This window comes from Globicephala melas, chromosome 14, assembly GCF_963455315.2.
Source record: "Globicephala melas chromosome 14, mGloMel1.2, whole genome shotgun sequence".
Classification (NCBI taxonomy): Eukaryota; Metazoa; Chordata; class Mammalia; order Artiodactyla; family Delphinidae; genus Globicephala; species Globicephala melas.
In genome coordinates, this window is record NC_083327.1 from 79,889,592 (window position 1) to 79,901,805 (window position 12,214).

Genomic DNA, 12,214 nt, shown 5'->3' on the forward strand with positions numbered 1-12,214 from the left:
ATTTACAAAACCAAAGAGCAAAAATGAAACTGGATCTCAAGGAGCTGAAACTGATTCAGCGTAGATCCATCGTTTTAATCTCTCTTCCCAATGCCCCAAACCCCTGGTTATCAAATTTGCTGTCCATTGGGATCCTGTAGAGAGCCTTAAAAATGACCGATGCCTGGGCACTAGGACTTTTTAAAGCTCCCCCAAGTGATCTTGACTTCAGCAAATTCTGAGGCCCATTGTCCTAAACGACTTTGCTTCTCTGTCCTTTTGTCTCAGCTGCCTGGGAGCCCCCAGTCTTTGATCAAAATACCAAAATCTCTGTGCTTACTTTGCTCAGTTGCAGGAGGAAACAGCTACCGGGCAGGCATTAAGGGAAGTCACCGTTAACATGAGATCACGGGGGACTGCCCTGGCGGTCCAGTGGTTAAGACTCCACACTTCCACTGCAGGGGGCACGGGTTCAATCTCTGGTCGGGGAACTAAGATTCCGCCTGCATCTTGAAGTGGCCAAAAAAAAAAAATGAGGTCGTGGGCCTTAGCTGGGGCCTCAACGAAGCCCCCCAATCCTGCTAGGTTTTCCCAGGCTGCTCATTTCCCCAATACCTGCAACAGCGATTTCAGCCTTCACCACATCTTCGTACTGGATGCCGTTGACAGGTCCCCAGATCTGCCGGGACCTGCCCAGTATCCACCCATCCCACCCCCACTGTGGCCCCGTACCTCGCTTACTCACCTGAGCCATCCTGTGAACGCTCACACGGTTCCCAGCCCTATGCCTCCTCCGCGGCACAGACTAGGGAGCCCTGGGAGCTGACTGGCAGGGAGGCTGGTTCATCCCACACTGACTGGACTGGTGCCCACGGGCCCTGGCTCCCCGGTGGCCACCTGCGGGGGCCCAGAACATAACCCGGGTGTGTAGGTCAGACTCTGACCCATGGGAGACAGATGGCAGGACAGAGCCAACAGGTTCCTTCCCGACATGGTAGTTTCTGTCTGCCTTTCCGGAGCTACCCTGGTAGTGTCTGTCTGTCCCTCTCGAGCTATCCTGGAAGACCGAGCAACCAGCTGTGTTGGTCGGGAAGCTGTGGGCAGCTTGTGCTTCCCTGAATTTACCCTCCCGTGTCCCTGTTGCCCTTCATTCTCTCCTCTCCTTGTTTCCCAGAGGTTGAACCTGCTCCCCGTAAAGTTAACATGGAAACTTTGGCCTCAGGGTCTGTTTTTGAGGGATCCAAGCTAAGACATTCTTTAAACCTTAAGACAATTGCCCAGTAATTCAGAAAAGAATACTGGCCAGAAGTAGGGTGACCAACTGTCCTGGGTTGCCTGGGACTCAGGGGTCCCCAGACAGGCGACTTTCAGTAGTAAACCCAGGAAAGTCTCAGGAAAACCAGGACCAGCAATTTGTTCAAGCCGGAAGACATCCGCCTCCAAGGGATACATTCACTGCCCTATAACCCCCTTCCCTTTCCTTCCATGAGAAGGTGCACCCCATTCTCTAAACACACTGATTAGAAAACACACTGATGTATTACCAGTCATCTCACAAATCCAGTGGGGTCATTTGTTCAGTACACGTGTCGGTTTTCTTTCTGTACCAGGCTGGGGGCCAGGCCCTGGAAAGCTAAGGACAAATGAAGGTCAGCAGAGTGAAGTCACAGGAGATGGTGGTGGGACGGCACTGCCCAGAGGTCGAGGATAAAAGACACGTTTCACTTTAACAAATTGGGACGGATGCTTGAAACTCTCAAACGACCAGAGGCAGAGAAGGGTGTGGTATACAGACACTAATTCCTGGTGAATAGGAGAACCTGGGGGCCCTCAGTAAGCATTGTGCTGAGCTGTGTGTGAGACAGCAGGGCTGGGCACCGGCAGACTCACTAGTCTTCATTATTGCAAGTACCAACAGGTACCGAGGCAAAAGAGCGTGTTTGTTTTAATGGTTGCTTAGAGGATAGAATGAGATCATATAAATGTAAACTCTTTAGCACAGTAGGAAACTTAAAAGTGACTCCAAAAGTTCTGTGCATAGTTATCTTACCTTTGGAGATGAAGCAAACATGTTGGTTTGTGGACTTCAAGACTGTGGTAGCGAGTCTCCAAAGATGGTACCCCAAAGAGCCCCTCCTCCCAGGATTCATGCTCTTTTGTTGTCCTTTGCTCTTGGATCTGGGCTGGCTCTGGCTCTCTTTTTACCAATGGAATGTGGTGGTAGAGATGCTGAATGACGTCTGAGGGTAGATCATTGCAGCCCTGCATCTTCTGCTTAGGTGTCTTAGAGCATCTGTCCCAGGAGAAACCAGCTACCTTGTGTGAAGTCCAACTTCCCTGAGATTGTGAGGAAGCCCAAACTAGCCATGTGGGGAAGCCACATGGAGGGAAGACTGTCTGGCCAGCCCCCAGCTTTCCAGCCATCCCAGCTGAAGCACCAGACATGCCTCCACCAGAGTGGAGACGCCATTCTGGATGTCCCGCACAGTTGAGCCTTCACGGGACTGCAGCCCCAGATGTCATCTGACTGCGTTCTCGAGAGAGACCCCCAGCAAGAGCTGCCCAGCTGAGCTCAGTCAACACACAGACCGTGAGAGATAACCAAATGCTGTTTCAAGCCGTCTACAATGGCTCCCACTGGCCCCCACGTCCTGGTATTCACACCCTTACATGATCCCCACCCCTTGAGTGTGGGTTGGACCTGTGATCTGCTTCCAAAGGAGAGGATAGAGCAAAAGTGAGGTGATCTTGCTTGTGAGATTAGGTGACCAAGGACCGACTTCCACTGAGCTCTCACTCTCTCTGGTTCTTCTCACATACTCACTCAGAGGAAGCAAAGCTGCCATGTTGTATGCTGCCTCACGTGGCAAGGACCTGTGTGTGACCTCCAGATGCTGCCAACAGCCATGATGTGAGCCTGGAGGCAGATCCTTCCCCAGTTGAGCCTTGAGGACACTTCAGCCCTGCTGACACCTTGACCGCAGCCTGGGAGTGAGCCTGAGCCGAAGCACCCAGATTCCCGACCCCCAGAAACCGAGAGATAGTAAGTGTGGTTTCAAGCCACAGAGTCCTGGGGTAACCTGTCATGTGGCGGTAGATAACTACAACAGTTACTACATGTCAGGGCAGTTTGTCATGCAACAATAAATAATGGGAACAAGTACAATGATAAGAAAGCCAAAGCGATAGCCTTATACTGTCAGTAAGTGCTGGGCAGAGCTTCTGTGAACTTGATAAGCAAGAGAAAGCATTTGAACCAATAAGAGTTAGACCCTTGCTTCTTTATTTTTTTTTGCCATTTATTTATGTTTTGAATTTTATTTTTTTATAGAGCAGGTTCTCATTAGTTATCCATTTTATACATATTAGTGTATATATTTTAATCCCAACCTCCCAATTCATCCCACTTCCCCCACGGCCCCGCCGCTTCCCCCCCTTGGTGTCCATACGTTTGTTCTCCACATCTGTGTCTCAATTTCTGCCCTGCAAACCGGTTCATCTGTACCATTTTTCTAGGTTCCACATATATGTGTTAATATACAATATTTGTTTTTCTCTTTCTGACTTACTTCACTGGGAATGACAGTCTCTAGATTCATCCACAGCTCTACAAATGACCCAGTTTCGTTCCTTTTTATGGCTGAGTAATATTCCATTGTATATATGTACCATACCTTCTTTATCCATTTGCCTGTCGATGGGCATCTAGGTTGCTTCCATGACCTGGCTATTGTAAATAGTGCTGCAGTGAACATTGGGGTGCATGTGTCTTTTTGAATTATGGTTTTCTCTGGGTACATGCCCAGTAGTGGGATTGCTGTAGACCCTTGCTTCTAATGATCAGTTCTTAGGAGCAGATAAGACAATGAGAAGTAACTTCCCACGTGTGATGCAACAAGTGGGCTGGGAAGGTGCGAGCCCTCCTTCAAATGATGGGGGTGTGGCGGTCCTGGGAAGGCAGCATGGGGAGAGAACTGAGCCGCTCACGGAAGTACCCCTGCTTATTGCAGGGAAGATGAGTCAGCAGCACATGACTGTCCAGGAGCTGTCAAAACCACAGGCTGGGGCGTCCATGGTGGTGCAGTAGTTGAGAGTCCGCCTGCCGATGCAGGGGACACAGGTTCATGCCCCGGTCTGGGAAGATCCCACATGCCGCGGAGCGGCTGGGCCCATGAGCCATGGCCGCTGGGCCTGCGCGTCCGGAGCCTGTGCTCTGCCAACGGGAGAGGCCACAGCAATGAGAGGCCTGCCTACCGCAAAAAAAAAAACCACAGGCCAAGAGATGTTGCTAACATGAACCGTCATCAACTGTCATCATGCTTAAGGGAATGTCAAGACTGAGATTTTCCTGCCTTGGAAGAAAGAGTAGGCAATTCGAGTTGCTGACACTGAATTCTTCCATATTCACTGTACTATGTACGTCAGTTTTTCTTTTCAAGAAATCTTCCACTTAGGAGGGTTATGGAACAAATGTTTGTATCCCTTCAAAGTTCATATGTTGAAGTTGTAACCCCTAGTGTGGCTGTATTAGGAGCAAGGAAGTAATTACGGTTCAATGAGATCATAAGTGTGGGCCCTGATCTGATAGGGTTATGTCCTTGTAAGAATAGACAGGAGAGAGCTCGTGCTCTTTCTCTTCCCTCCAGCACACATCAGGGCAAGGCCCGGTGAGGACACAGCAGGAGGGTGGCTGTCTGCAAGCCAGGAAGAGAGCCCTCACCAGAAACTAAATTGGCCAGAACCTGGATCTTGGACTTTTAGCCTCTAGAACTGTGAGGAAATGGACTTCTATTGCATAAGCCGCTCGCTCTGCATTTTGTTTTGGCAGCCCCAGGTAAGACAGTAGGCTGGGGGAACTGGAATAAGCTGTTTCTGTTTCTTAACTCAGTGCTCAGCTGGAGCATGAGTCCTCAGTATTAGCCATTACTGATTATTATTAATAAGGTAGGCAAGGAAATCACGAGAGTGTATTTATAAAATGCTAGACGAATGTCAGTTGCTGAATTGGGAAGTGAGTTCACGTCTCTTGGAACAGACAGCTGATTTCCTAGGGTATCACAGCATGTGCAGATGGGCGTCTTGAGTTGTTGCGGTCAACTCTGAAAAACAGCTGTGAGTGGAAGTCAGCAAGCTGCAGACTGGTGGGCTTGACTTTGGTCCTGTTCTAGAAGGAAATTATTTAAAAGGATGATTTGTTGGCCCTTAGAAAATGAAGTGAACATTAGATATGAGCAGCGTTTTTCTAAGAATAAGTGGTGTCAGGCCAATCTTATTTCTAACATCTTGATCATAGCATAACTGGATTTTAGAAGGTTTTAAAATAAGAACAAAGTTGATAAATGTGGGCTGAGTGTCTCTGTGGTTAGAGACTACTGATGGTGGTCCATTAGCATCTGAGTGTCTCTGTGGTTAGAGAGACTACAGCTGGCGGCCCATTTGCATCCGACCTCAGCTGGTCACTGTATCCCTGTCACATTCACCAGTGCATGATACACCAACACTGGAGGTCCCACACTGGGGTCAGGTCATGCTGGGTTCTTATCAGTAGTTCCTGAGAGAATCAGGTAACGTCTTCAGGCCTCAGTTTCCTAGCTATAAATGAGGACGATGACCACTGATAACTCATCAAGTTGTTGAGAGAATTCATTGGCTCAGGCCTTAGGGCCTTAGGGCCGCAGCTCAAGGGAGGACCAACTTCCTGGAGAAGTTACCAGGAGGCAGTTTGGGCCTCAAAGGTGTCACCTCTTTTAAAGCCTGGAGTCATCGGAAAACAGCAAGGGCTCTGTGGGGATGTCTCGGGGGGCAAGGTGGCTGGCACAGTCCTCAGAGCAGGCGTTTCTATACCAGATAATCCTGCTTCAGTCGGGTGGTAAAAACCGGCTGCCTCTGGGCAAATGCCGCCAGCAAGTGTGTTTGGTTTCACCCTCAGAGTTTGAACTCTTTTTTGAATTAGTTTCGAACATTTTAGAATCGGAAGGATATCACACGAAAAGTCATGTTTGAAGTCAGCCGCTCTCAAAGCGCAGAGTGGCAGCTGCCCCTTTAGACGCTGCTGCCCCCTGTTCCCAGTTTGTGTTCCCTGGTCTTGGCAGGAAACACCCTCTCCTCCCCACTCCAGAGTGTGTGAAAAAAACTCGAGAAATAGTCTTGTGTCATTCCTAGGATTCGGGCTGCTGCTTTGCCCTGCCTCCACCCCACATCCTTCCTGAGGGACAGCGCTTGCATAGCGGACGGAAAATCTGCACGCTATGGTAGCTGTAATTCAGAAAAGGTTTGCGGGAGAAGCTACCGGAAAGAGCTGGGAAGGCTCTCCTGTCGTCATCACTTGGGGGTGTCAGAGGTTTGCCCTGGCTTTTAACATCTTTGGGGTCACAAACCTCTTTGGGAATATGAAAACGTATAGATCCTCCCCCCAGAAAAATGCAGACACCAAGGGGCCTTTCAGACAACGGCAGGACATTCATGGACTCCCACGGCCTTTCTCATGCCCTGATGGAGGAGGGTGAGTGAATTGACGTGCTGTCCCCTCGGCTAGGGACAAGGAGTGAGAGTCAGGTCCTTCATTCATTCTCTTGTGAACCCTAGTCTGACCATCCCCCCTCCCAGGGCGGCCTCGGCGCTCCCGGGGCGCAGGGGAGGTGGACGCGCCGCTGGGCCGCTGCCCGCGGCCTCAAAGCCCCGCCAGCCCGGCCGGCGCCCCCTCCCCCGGCCCCTCCCCCCCGCCGCGCGAGCCGCTTCCGCGCACGTGACCGCGGCCGAGCGTCGGGCTCTGACGAGTTGCAGGGAGCCGGCAGCTCCCGGCCCGCCGTCGCTCCGGCTCTGGCTCCGGCTGCGGCTGCCGCGGCTGCTGTGCCCCGAGCCCGCCCGGCGCAGAGGGCCGGGGCCCCGCGATGGAACCGTGAGTGCAGGCCCGGGCGGCGCGTGAGGGGGTGCGGGGCAGGGGTCCCCCGGGCGCCCGGGCCCGGACTTGGGGCTCCCGCGTCCCGCTCCCGGGAGCCCTGCCGCGGGTCCCCCCGCCCACGTGGAGCTCGGGGCGCAGCCGGGGCTTCGTGGGGGTGACTCGGCTCAGGGGCCCCTCCACGGGCCTGCCGGCCCGGCCGGAGTTAGTAGCGGAGACGGGGTCAGGGATCCAGGGCGGGCCTTGGCCCGAGCGCATCTCAGGAAGGCCCTGCGAGGCCAGCACTGGCCCTGCTCGTTCCCGGAGAGCCGGGTGACCCCCGTCCTTCCCCAGCGCAGCTCCAAGGAGATGGCTGAGGAGTGGCTGGTCCCTCCCGGAGCCCCCGCCCGGCCTCCCCGCTGGGAAGGTGGTGATCCCGTGCCCCGGGCAGTGGCCCTGTTCGTCACCTCTTGTGAAAAGCGCCCTGGGCGCCCTACTGCTTTTTGTGATGGAGCCCAGCGCCAGGTAGAGAGAGGCGCTCTCCATTGGCTTTTTGATGATTTTGCCACGTTGGGAGCCTGCTGCAGCCTCTTTAGATCTCGGGGATACCGAGGTTTATGAGTTTTACAATATGCTGACTTCGGACCTATTATTTCTGTGAAGTTCAGGGGTTTTAATGAGGAAAAACCTGTCCAGGGCCCCATGGACGCCATCCCTAAAGCTTGCTTTTGATGCAACAGAGTCACCTGGGTGCCCCTCAGGGGACATACGGAAAAGGAGGAGAGAGAATTAAAAAGAAGTTTAGCACTTGAGTTCCAAATGTGGAGAGAAGGGTTGCCCGGAGTCTCTGCAGCGTGGAGCAGGTTTGGCGGGCAGGTTCCCACAATTGAAGGCGGCCCTAAGGCGGGACTGTGTGAGTTTCTCTGTGCATTTGAGGTTTTAGAGGTTTGCAGTGGACCCCTGCTGATTTCTCTGACTGTGGACATACCAGACGCAAGATCTGAGTGTGTTGCCTGAATGCAAACACGTGTGGTGGAAGGAAAGGTTTTTCCTCCTGCTTCTGTAGAAGTTTCTGACGTGATCACTTTAACACAACATAGGAAAGCTGACTTGCACAAAATGTCAGTCCCAGATGGGTGTTTCAGAGGTCTGTCTTTTAATTAAACCCTAACGGAGATAGGCTAGCAGTACTGCCTCTCTCCAGCTCCGGGGGCGCCATTCCTTTGTGGTATATGTGAATAGCACCGCTGGGAATACTGCGTGAAATTGTGACCGTGTGGCAGAGTGACAACGTAGCATGTTTAGGAGGTCCTCGCATACCGAGTCTCCTTGGGCCCGCACTGCACGGCAGCCGGGGTGGCATGTGGTGGCGTGATCTCCCTAGGACGTGGAGAGGCAGAGAGTTTGAAGCCGTGTGGGTGGTAGCTGACTGCAGTCCGTGTCTCCTGCGGGAGCCCTGTGCTCTGTTACCTGACAGCCAAGTAGACCAGGCTGAGCCAGTAACTAATGGAGGAGCTGTAAAACCACAGTTTGAATGAAGGACTTGAGTGGAGCCTTCGAGTCGCTCCCCCCGCAGAGGGTAGGCCATGCAGATGCTCTCCTGTTGAGCAAGGGGCCAGGGGTGTGCTTCTCTGGAGGTCAGCCAGCGACCATCGTCCAGCACTCAGAACGGCATGGACCTGTAAGTCACAAAAAGTCTTTGGCAGCCAATAAACATCCTACCAAAAAAAAAAAAGCCCGAAAATCTGAAGCGTGTGCGGGACTTCAGCGCCTGGTAGGGTCAAAGTGCTCTTGTTGGCAGATGTGACAAGGAGACCCGTGGCGACAAAGGTGAGAAGTGACAGGAGCGGGAAGAGAAGCCAGGAGAAGGAACGGGCTGGGGGAGATGGGAAGAGGATAGAGGGGCCTGCAGGAGCACGCCTAGGGGCCGGGGGATTCACGCAGGCCTGTTGCACTGACCTCCCTGTTCAGGTGCAGCCCAGCCTATTCTTTTCAAGAGGGCAGGAGAGATTGCCACCAAAACCAGTCAGAAAAAAAGAGTTCCCAGTTCTAAAAACTTTCTGCTTAAGTTTCCTGCAAACTCTATTCCTTTTCTGATGATGCCAGGGAAGCAAGAGCGCTGAGAGTTCCGGTGGGGGTGGGGGTGGGGGGAGGATGGGGTAGGGCGTGTCTCAATCAGTTGCTAAATGTGACTAACAGGAACACCTGTTTGAGCGGTTCTTGCGTGGGCCCTGCGTGGCCGAGATTTCTCAGGTTCATTTGTTTCTTCGCTCTTAACTAGCATTTCTCTGCAAACTTCAATCAGGTTGCCTCTTGTGTGTCTTGATTGGCATTTACAGCCAGGTTTTTGTTTTTTTGTTTTTTTTTTTGCGGTACGCGGGCCTCTCACTGTTGTGGCCTCTCCCGTTGCGGAGCACAGGCTCCGGACGCGCAGGCTCAGCGGCCACGGCTCACGGGCCCAGCTGCTCCGCGGCATGTGGGATCCTCCTGGACCGGGGCACGAACCCGCGTCCCCTACACCGGCAGGCGGACTCTCAACCACTGCGCCACCAGGGAAACCCTGGCATTTACAGCCAGTTTTTAAAGAGTGTGTTTTACATGTCTCCGTCATCCTGGGTGCATTTAAGTGCAGAAGTGTGTTATTTAGATTTCTTTTCTGCAGCCGCGAAGGGGTGGCACAAATGAGCACAGTGGAGTCCAGCTGTGGTTGCTGTGGCCCAGGCCTTCTGAGCGTCCTGGTGCTTGAGGAGACAGCAGAGCTGGGTCAGAATCCTGTTCCTGCAGCCATAGAGTTGTTTAGGATTGCGTCCCTTCGGGTAATTTATTTTCTGAGCCAGAAGGATCTCTGAAGCTAATGAAAGATGACATGGCGTTTACCGCGTGCCAGGTTCTGCTGCAGCACTTCACGTACGTCGTTTCACGTAAGCCTCATAACCACCCTTCCCATGAAGAACTTTCTCTTATCCCAGTGTTACAGATGAGAAAACGGGGGTGCAGAGAAGTCAAGTGCGTTTCTCCAGGTCATGGCTAGTAAGTCACAGAGGATGGAAGCCCGGGAGTGGGCTCTAGGGCCCACAGTCTTGAGGTCGATATACTCCCCTGCCTCAGGAACAGCTGGCCCAGACTGAGGGTTAGCAAGGCTCCCTTGTCATAACTCGCTTCGTTGTCACAGCAGCCCTCGGTGGTGGGGTCCCTCAGTTTCCTGAATTTTACAGTTCAGGAACCAGAGGCCCCGGGAGGTGACATTGTTCCCCCCAGGTCACCCTGCTGGTCAGTGGTACAGGGGCCTTCCAGCCCAGGCAGTCGGCCTCCAGAGCCCAAGTTCTTAACCACCGGGCCACACTGCCCAGTATGTGGCCGGCTTCTTTGTTCTGTTTGCCGTGGGAAGGGTATTCGATGACCTGACCAACGCGCTCCTGGCTGTGAGTCACTGGGCTTGCGGCCTAGCAAGGATACACGTGAATTCTTGGTTCCTTGAGAAGCTTAGAACATCGTTCATTAAAATACTTTTTGAGGTCGTTGGGCCTTGAATGTTTGTATAATGGCTTTTTTGAACAACTAAAGATAATTTTTCTGTGATATATTCAAGTTGGTTGATTGAAATTTCAGAATTCCTATTCTGTTCTTTTCAGAGTTTCTCCCTCTCAAACCCTACTAAATGGTGGGTTATTTAAAAAGGAAAGTTTGGTGAGGGTGCCAAAGAGTGAGGGAGTGGTGGGCCTCCTTTCCACCCCTGACCCTGTGGATTCAAATCCCACCTCTGTCTCCTGCTGACCGGGACCTAAGTGGGTGTATACTTTCCCCAGCCTCTATTTTCCCATATATAAAATGGGCTGATGATACCTGCCTCACAGGGAAGCACCTGGCTGGGTACCAAGTAGGTGCGTAGGGAACACTGACCCCTCCTGCCCTTTCCTGCAGTTAGTTGGGTTCTGAACCAGAGGAGGGGACATTTTACGTAGTGGATCATCAGGGATATCGGTTGGATGAAAACTGAGATTTAAAAAAAAGGGGGGGCAGGGGAAAAGCACAACCATTACTATTAATAACTGACACAATTGAGTTCTTCCTCTGTGCTTACTACACTGTTCTAAGTGTTTCATTTTTCGTCTGTGCTCCCACTGGTCCTGTGGGTGTCATTCTGCCTGTCTCTGGTTTGCAGACGAGGATGCTGACATCCTGAGAAGTTACCTGGTTGCCCAGGGAAGTGGGGGAGCCAGGATTTGAACCCAGCCTGACGGGCACCAGGCCAGTGCTCTGGGCCCCGGGAGACAAATGATTTTTATACAGATTGTGAGAAAAATAAAATCCTAACTAAAACTTGAGAACAGACTGAGAGATCAAAAATCCCTTTCCACTGCCCAGACTCTAATTTTTTAATTCTAAAGTGGGAAATCTGGGTATGAGGTGAGCAAACAGCAAAGTTTGTAATCCCGAAGCAGTTTCAGTCTTACCTGCCTGCTGCACCGTGACTTGAGGGGCTGAGACGGAATATGTAATTCTGTGGTGTCATAAAGATGCGTCAAACTTGGACAAGATCCATGATGGCATTTTTCTGGGAAAGAAGTCTTCAGATTGAATATCTATCAGTGCTTGCTTTGGTTTTCAAAAACAAAAAAACAAAAAAACACACAACGTGATTCTGAGACCCCTGCAGCTCCCGGTGCTGTTTTCTCCTGCCTGGCCACATGCTGGTTGGCCCCAGGGGCTCTGTCAAAGGCAGAGGTTGTGGTGCTGGCTTCCTCCCATCCTGCTCTCCGCATCGCTTAGAGACGCACCTCGAGGCATTTTCTCGCCCTCTCTGCTCACCCGAGTTCTGTCCATTTCATGGTCATTCTGCTCCAGGCCCATAAAGAGGCTCATCGAGTGCTTGCCTCCCCTACAGTTTCTTTCTAGTGCTGCTTTATTAACTCCTCTGAGACCTGCGTGGGAGGGAGAAGTGCTTAGTGGGAAAAGGAATGTTGGCTGTGGCCTGTCGGGAGTGCTTGATGGCCCTGATGGGGACACAGGCTTTCCCGCTGGCCGGTGAAGGAAAGGGCGTCTGAACAAGGGTGTGACCTCAGCGGGAGGTCAGGGGTCTGGTTTTCGATGCGTCACACTTGAGATGCCTACCAGGTATCCAAGTGGAGCTGTCAAGTAGGCTTTTCATGTAAGTCCAGAGTCCAGCTGGGCTGAGATACGAATGTGGAATTGCTCGCATGTGCATTGTCTCTAAAGCCTGAAACAGGATGAGGTCACCTGGGGAGTGAGAGTAGAGAAGAGAGGCCTAGAGCAGCATCGTGCCAAGGAGCCCCAGTAAGGTGAAGATGGTGCTCGCCTGTGGAGAGCCCTGCAGAGTAAGTTCTCCAGCCGTTCTCT

At 52.2% G+C, this 12,214-nt stretch overlaps 1 protein-coding gene across 3 annotated transcripts in view; it reads left to right on the plus strand.

Annotated features, from left to right (window-relative positions):
* TMEM181 (transmembrane protein 181) overlaps positions 1-12,214 on the plus strand; it is a 68,463-nt gene that overhangs the window by 14,296 nt on the left and 41,953 nt on the right. Inside the window, exon 1 of one of the 3 annotated variants that reach the window (XM_060283553.1) lies at positions 6,192-6,481. The exons of 1 other annotated variant lie outside the window; for it this stretch is intronic. In XM_060283553.1, coding sequence (XP_060139536.1) covers positions 6,228-6,481 — 254 coding nt within the window. In that variant the 5' untranslated portion in view covers positions 6,192-6,227. Of the gene's footprint in view, positions 1-6,191; positions 6,482-6,744; positions 6,878-12,214 lie in introns of those variants that run through there. One more of the 3 variants, XM_060283555.1, reaches the window with a different exon arrangement.